This window comes from Chaetodon auriga, chromosome 17 (assembly GCF_051107435.1).
Source record: "Chaetodon auriga isolate fChaAug3 chromosome 17, fChaAug3.hap1, whole genome shotgun sequence".
NCBI lineage: Eukaryota > Metazoa > Chordata > Actinopteri > Chaetodontiformes > Chaetodontidae > Chaetodon > Chaetodon auriga.
Genome location: NC_135090.1, coordinates 21,100,001 through 21,108,118, shown reverse-complemented (window position 1 = coordinate 21,108,118; position 8,118 = coordinate 21,100,001). Strand labels below are relative to the sequence as shown.

At 47.2% G+C, this 8,118-nt stretch overlaps 1 protein-coding gene across 2 annotated transcripts in view; it reads left to right on the top strand.

The window, feature by feature from the left end:
* The first annotated feature begins 659 nt into the window (after window positions 1-659).
* Window positions 660-8,118, top strand: part of pvrl2l (PVR cell adhesion molecule related 2 like) — a 260,909-nt gene continuing 253,450 nt past the window's right edge. Inside the window, exon 1 of one of the 2 annotated variants that reach the window (XM_076754006.1) lies at window positions 660-1,171. In XM_076754006.1, coding sequence (XP_076610121.1) covers window positions 1,084-1,171 — 88 coding nt within the window. In that variant the 5' untranslated portion in view covers window positions 660-1,083. The remainder of the gene's footprint in view (window positions 1,172-8,118) is intronic. The other variant, XM_076754005.1, reaches the window with a different exon arrangement.

The window sequence follows — 8,118 nt, the reverse complement described above, 5'->3', positions numbered from 1 at the left end:
TAATGATGTCTGATCTGTAACTGCATCGTACGCCACTTTCCACTTTTACTCAACTACATTTTGAAGGCAAATATCGAGTTTTGGCTCCACTAACATTAGTCTGACAGATTTAGTCAGTCGTTGCTTTGCAGGTTCAGGTTAGTCATCCAAAATATAATCAGCTAATAAATGATGATGTGTTCTTATTGGTGAAGTGATCCAGCAGTATAATTAAAATTAGCTCCACCAAGTGCAGCAGTAAAGTGATGCTTACACACGAGTGCATCCGAAGTTCTAATCCAGTGATATAATACACATCATTCTGACTGTTTAATGACTACCTGCTATGGACAGATATGTAAATCCACGTAGTGATTTTCCACCATTCTTTTCACGGTCACGTCATTGAATAACGGTGATGATCAACGGAAATAATCGATTATCGGCGATCGATGAAATGATTGTAAATCAGTTCTGTGCTGCATCTACATTTTTGTCCTCACTTGATCACGCGAACACAAACGAGCGGCAGGTGTCAGCAGAACACACCCCGAGTCTTCCGCGCAGGTATGCAGGTACGCATGTGTTTCCACGGTTTTTCTCACCCTTGAAGCTGCAGCCGAGGCTGCGAGGGCTCAGTATTACGGCTGAAGTCCTCTTGGTGACGCTCTGCTGACATCATTCAGATATTCCCAGCTCAGCTCCCCTCATCAGACACACGGAGCTCCGCCGACTCTCTCACACTCCGTCCGCACGCTGTTTCCATTTCGCTCCTCTCGCCGTGGCTCAAGACGCACCGTCACAGCACCGGGCGCGGGCTACCTGTGCGCACTGCGGCCGGCCCACACGGGGAGGGGTTTCAAGCCTCCTGCCAGTGACAGATTGAAAGGAAGACAGAGAGAGAGAGAAACTAAACGCGGTCCAGGTTGTGGAGAGCGGCAGACACGGGGAAAGACAAACCGCAAGTTGGCCGATTTGAGCCCAGGCCGTCTGAACTGAACGCGAAGTTTCTTGGCCGATCGCAGAAGGAATAATTTGGAGCCCGGTCGCCCCACACAGCGCTGTAGTGGATATTTACGTCCACCTTGCCTCCTGTTGAGAAGAATGGCGAGAGATTACGCAGCACGCTGCCCGGTTTCACCGGTGAGAAACACTTGGCTGGTGGCGGCGGCGATCCTCCTCGCGGCTCAAGGTAAGACGGAAACGACCCGAGCTGTGTTTGACCACCAAAACCTGCTCAGCTTTCCTCCACTTCAGCCCTGTGCGCGCTGAATGTGGCCAGCCCGGTGCACTTCCAGCCGTGCCTCCCGCGCCCCGCGAGCGCTGCATATTTCACCGCGTCACGTCTTCGTGTCCTCCCCGGCTGCCGTGCCGTGGACTCTGAGACCTGTGGTAAAAGTTGTTTGTCGAAGCATAATGCCAAATCTGTGCGTGGAGTTTCGGTACGCCATGACACGCGAGGTGTGGCTCTCCTGGTGTGTGGTTTTTGTCCTAATTCCTCGCAGCTTCAGACGGCAGGTGACTGTTCAGGAAACGTAATCCCCTCTGAGCCTCTGCAAACCCTTCATACACGTCTGACCTGTAATCTGTGTTTACCTGCGGGGAAGCGTGGAAGGGAAACGGGGCGTCTGTTTGTTCACCATCAGAATAATGGAAGAAATCGGTTCTGTTGTAGAGCAACAGGGTGGCGGTGGTGGGAAACACGGTCTCGGTTGGAAATGAGTCGTGCGCGGCCCCCGCTCCTCGGGTGGCCCCTCAGCAGTGATTGTTCAGAAGCCTTAATGAACAGTAATCCTGTAACAAAATGCAGAAACCATAGAAGCATAACAGTACAGAAAGGCTGTGTTTTACTTCTCTACCTACATTTTGCAGGTATGCTGAGAAATTATGAGAAGTTTATAAACCCTGATGGATTCCTGGTTTAGAGACGAAAACCAACATTGATATCAGAGTAAAAACTAATTAAAAATGGCCAATTTTCCTTAAATGTTTTATAACTAAACCTTTAACATCAGCTGTTTTTGAAATAATCCTTTAAAGTAAGCAGCTAAAGAGTTATTAAAGAAATGTGCTGAGACAGGCTGAACAAAGCACAACCACAGATGACAGCAACGCCAAGGATCAGATGGGGCTGCTTTTAACATTCAAACAGGATTAACGAACATGACCAATAAAACACGCCACGCAAACAGAACTAAGGGTCGAAAATGACTTTTACTGCAGTATCTGTTTGTTTAACCGCCTGCCCGTCTGCACGGATACTCATGGATCTGTGATAAACTGACGTTCGCTGACAGCATCAGCCTGCTGATAACAGTTGAACTCTGCTGTAAACTTACTGTAAAGTGATGCAAGCATAACGCAAGACACTGTATGAATCTTACAGTAATTTCTTAAGAGATAAAGTGATGGCAGATTACTTATTTTGAGCGACAGAATGCTCAATGTACACAAAACCCTTCCTGCAGGACTACAGGCTGGTTATAGTAACGCTACTGTGATTTAAATACTACTAGTACTACTGATACTCCATAACTTACCATAGATGCCATAAATAAGAATACTCTGAACTCACTATTGCAGACGCTTACAAGGAATGCTGAGGAAATATTACACTATAAACAAAAGAAGTATCAATAAACTTGCCAGTGACTGTCAAAGCAACACTTCATGTCCCTATAAGAACATTACAGTGACAGATATGGAGATAACCATAACCACGAGCCATGATAACCTCACTAAAATGTGCTGCTGAATAACTCAGACATGCTCTAACTCCCAGCTCAAACAATTTTTTTCCCCCAACTGGGACCAGCTACAAAATTCACAACGGCAGGCCGTCAGCATGAAAGTCCGTGAACCTGCTCGGTCAGCATGAATCTGCCCGCCTGTTGTTTTCACCTGGGTGCAGCTAGTATCATCTGCCGCAACTGTCCCCAGATTGTCACCAAGGAAAAGTAAGATGGGTCATTAAGGGGCCGGGGCGTACGTCGACACGCCGTGGAGACCTGCCCCTGAGATCAAAGCAAATGGGAGGGCGAGTTATTGGAAGGCCGTGAGCCGCAGAGCCGGCGCTTTGCATTTCGCCGTAGCATCTGTTGCATAATCAGGTGACGATGTGACCTGTGAGTTTGACTGGGTGCACATGGCAGGAGGAAGATTTAACCCTGACTGGAATTGGCTTTGTAATGACATTTTTCCCTCAAAGCGTAATTGGAGAAATCTAAGCCTGAAAAACAGGAAAACCCCAGTTTGGTGGCGCAGAAATGAGGAGTGTGGTGCCGGAGACCCCAGAGCTGTGCGCCATGCGACACAGGTTGGGGTGAGATGACAGCTGCTCGGCTGAGACGCCGCTACATCAGGCCTGTATTGTTAAAAAGCTGTCAGGCTGTCATGACAGTATCCCCACAGGTTATGAATTAATTTGAACGTGCAACAACACAACTGTCTTCTTGGAGGAAAAACCTCCGCACTCGCATTTCAGCTGCTTAGCCGGCGAGTTACTGACACTGCGATTGTTCCGGCATATAAACCGTTTTTTTTTTTTTTTTGAGAAAACAGTTCAAGACTGGTTTGTGTGTGTGCGGATTGATGATCGCTGTGTGTTTTAAATTCTGCAGAAAATAAACGAGTGCCGTGACAAAGGGGTCAACAGCAGCGGTGAAACTAACCACGATGTTTAAAGAGCCATGTTAACCTTCAGTAAAACAGGCCAAATAGAGTTTAGAGGATCATTCCACAGCAATGATAATTAAGTCACTTCAGGTGTCCCCCCCCGCCGAGCTTGTCTCTATAGGCCGATCCTGTGCTGAAATGTCAATGATGATGAGTCCCCTCGACGGCTCGGTGGAGACGAAGGGCTGATTAGCTTATCACTTGGAGAGCAGGCGGCCGATGATTATCGCCCTCAGAGCAGCGCGGCCTGATTATCGAGAGCTCTTATTAATGACTCATCGTCTGCCTCGCATTGCGCCATGTTGCTGTTTGTTGTTTACATTTTTGTGTAGGCAGCGCTGCGGCTGCGGCGTGGATCTGTGATGGCGTTCTTCACACGTTTGTGATGAAGAAGGCTTGGAGGCCTGTCTTAGTACCTCTGACCATGGAGCCCTAAATAACCACCGGCTTTAGTCTCCCACTGGTGGGGTAGCAGGCAAAAAGACAGATTTTATTGCAATTAAATATCCACTGGTGTAGCATCTGCTGCATTTTACATTAGAATTCATGACAAATGTCCTGTTTTCCTTCTGTAATTATGAAGCATACACAACTTCTAAACAGCCAAGTTCAAGACATTCATCTGTGAGCTGCCCACTCCAGCCAGTTTGGGCTTTTGGCCTTTGGGGCAGGAGCACAGTTATTTGAATTTTTCTCTTTGCTGGATGTTTTAGTTGATTAATTATTGGAACAAGCCTAGAGGCTGAAAATCTCCCATTATTTCAAAAGCAAAGGGCAGTTTGAATAAAATTGCCAGTAATTTTCTCAGTTTAATGAACAGATTTTTCTCACTTTGCATAAAGTCTATTTTAACCCTGCACAGCTTCCTGACCCCAGGGTTGAAAATCATTCAGCATCTTTAAAAACCAGTCCGAGGCGCAGGGGTCCCAGTCCCGTCGTGATTGATGGCAGACTAAATGTCAAGGAGTGTGTCATTGGAGAAGTCATGTTGTGTGTGCGTGTGTGTGTGTGGATGGAGAGGGTTGAGGGAGTGGTACTCATTGTTGCCTTCAGAGTTGATCATAGGTATCATTACTGGGTTGAAATGCCAGGGACCGTGTTAAGCAGCTGGGTGTCTGCAGGATTTGAAGGGGCTTAATGATCCGTTTCAGAATCCTTTCATTTTTTTTTGGTTGTGGGCTTATTTATGAGGAACTCTGCAAACTGTATTTATGAGACATTTAGCCCCAAAGTTAAAGCGCTATTAAAGCATGTTTTCAATACAATAATCAGAGCAGACTTGCAATCAGGAAAGAAGACGCCGCGGCACGCTGAACACGATGATGCTTATTTAACGAAATCATGAAATAATGAGCCTCTTAATCTGAGATCCACCGCATTAAAAAAAAACAAGCTGTTGTCATGCGGGGGAGCAGAAATGAGCCGTTTTGGGTCCTGACCTGCAGTTTAAGGCACATTGGCCCTGGACTCAAATGTCAATGGCTCCTCCTGGTGAGGCATGGGGTGATAATCAGTCCCTCGAGAACAGACCGCTGATGCCGACTGAGAGCGCATTAATGACTCACACCAACACAAACTGCATAGTAATGCTGCAGGCTGTTAGTGTTTAGGCCAATTTGTTTGTCATTGTCTGGGCTGTCATGTGTGGAGCTGATTCTCACCCAGAAAAGCACAATATCAAGTCCTGCCGCTGTGAGGAGGAACTTTTCCTCCTAATTACAGCCTCTTCGCTTATTAATTGACAGACTTGCACATGGTGTTGCATCACATGGACTGCGACTTGTTTGTCTGCATTAATGTTTAAGTTTGTCTCTTTTTAATTTTCGCCTCCGGGTTTGTCTTATTGATCAAGGATTAAAATGTTAATGACTTCCCACAATCCTTTGTGGGCCGATGAATGATGGACTGCTAACTTTGTATTGCGCGCTCTTGCATAATGCTGTTTGCTTGTTTTGGTTCAATCAAAGAAGTTTTGATGCTCCTCTTTCAAGAATTTCCATTGCGGCACTTGGCGGCTGGAGGTAGACCTCATGGATACGGCTTTCATGGATGAGACAAGTTCACATCCCTTTGTTGTGCAACCATGTGGTCTGTGTGTATGCCTTTGTGGACTTTTCTAGAAGAGGCTAGTAAGGAGGTGGAGGAGGTTGGACCCTGTACGAAGCTCCATCAGTCCGGCTTGCAGAGAGTCCAGGAAGCAGGTTTTTATTCATCACTCCGCCTGCCAAGAGCCAGCAAGCATGTGTCTGCGCTTGGTCAGCGTTTTTTTTTTTTTTTTTTCATTCCACCTCTGAGGAAACCGGTTACGAAGCAAATTCCAGATCACATTTCTAGAAGCCGTATCATGGCTAACACCTTGGCATTCTTTAGTGATTCCTCAGCAAACAGGTGTCAGTGGGAAGAGGGATTAGAGAGCGTAGCAACAGGAACGCGGCCATGAATCACAATGGAGCCGGTCCAAGGATGGTCAGAGGAAGGCCTTCGCTTTCAGCTTTCACTGCGTCACCAATGCCTTTGCAGATCGCTCGCAAACGCACACGCGAGCTCTCTCTCCCTCCGCACACATGCCATCAATGTGGCCACCCTCCCCAGTCTGACTTTTACCGCCCCGCAGAGTGAAGAAAACTTAGAGCAAGCCTTTCATACCCGGCTCAGTCTTTCATTTTCCCATTCTCTTATTGGCCCATTCTCTCTCAGTCTTATTCTCTCGCCCTCTCTCGCTTTCATTCTTTTGCTCACGACCCTATTTCCAGCCGGCCTGGCTGTCTGCCGCTCCGTGGCGGCTCCCGAGCGGGGGACCCTTTGTTGGAACAGCTTTTGGTGGAATTAAAAAGGGTGCCAGTACGCCCCCCCCCCCCCCCCCCTTCCTCCCGCCATCCACTGCGCTGCTCTCAGTTCTTCTAGGCCTCATTGTTTAGAAAGAGAGGGAGCTGGAGGGGGTGAGAGAGAGGGGAGGGAGTTCAGAAGTGTGAAAATGTTTAGACAAGCGTCCCTGCTCCGTCGACCAGCCTGTTCCACAGACCACGCCGAGCAGCGTCCATCCTCCCCTCTTCAGTCACTGGTTCCTCTCCACATATAGTCCACTGGTGGCAAAATGGAAATTGCTTTCGTCGTCTGTGTGGGAGAGCAGCGGCGTGTCAGACCGCGATGCGACTCTGTGACATTTCCGTGTTGAACCCGAACTAATACTGTTTGCTTCACTTGTGTCATTATGGAGCCGTTAGTCGGGGATTTTTATTACAGAGGGCAAACTTGGTGCCGCCTTTACCAAAATTGGACCATGTTGGCGATGAAAACTTGTTTAAATAGCTTTAACTATGTCAATGCTAACAACAGTGAAAATCACACTTGATCCGGGGTGAAAAGACGATACATCAGGATGATACCCATGAGCTAACTAACAAGATGCAGTCACCAAACCGTCTCTTATTTCAGTCTATGTTTAACTCTGAAAGCCACTCGTCGAACAAACTTCCTGTAAATATCATCAGCTGTCATCTTTTACGTGCCTTTCAGAATCACTCACATCCTGTTGTGGTTTAGATTATTGCTTTCACAGTAAAGCTTTTTCCTCATTTAGTTGTACAAGTCAGAGAAGACATAAAGAGTAAAAGTTAATTTCCTGCCCTGGTTCAAGTGCTTGCTCTAGAAAGGCCAGGCCATTGTCAATTGTCTTCATAACGTGCCTGCATTGCTATTCCTAGACTTGTTTTCTCCAACCTTCAGTGCAGATATTCTTAGTCATGCAGTGAAATAAGTTATTTTTCATAGACTAACTTTCTACCATCCTGCCAGCTTGCTGCTCGTTGGCCTTTTATTCGACCCACCGAAACTACTTGACACAAAGCAACACAAGCGTGAGCAAACTTTATGTCTTTTTGGAGAGAATGAAGAAACTCAACACCTCACTGAATTAATGCAAATGGAATTGGGAAAGAACAGAGAGAGCATCGATTTATCTCTGCTTCCCTGTCCATAAATAACTGTCCTGCTCTGTGTAGCCTGGAGACTGTTAGCAACAGGTTGTGGAGGTCAGAAGCTAGCCAGCCAGCAGAGACGGAGAGAGACGGTCTGTATTGATGGAATGTGAAAATGAAACAGGGCTAAAGACAAGGATTTGAGCACGGCCAACAGTCTGGCTCTTCTCTCACCTCCGTCAGCGTCCTTGGCTGCTTCAATATCATCTTCTAAATTGACCGCATCGCCTCTCGGCGCACGTACGTGTGCGCGTGTGTGTCGATAGCGATCGCCGTGATCGACTGCGTCCGCTCTGACAGTGTTGTTTCTCATTTGCATAATGCAAGCTAACATCTCTCCTCCCTACCCTGCTCACAAGCGACCACTGTTCGCACGGCGGCACATTTCTATGCGGATCACATGCGCATTCAAAGAGAATACCGGTGTCATTTAGAGTTACAGCCCATTGACTGCTGCCTCTGTCAAGTGCATGTTTCCCCCAGTCAC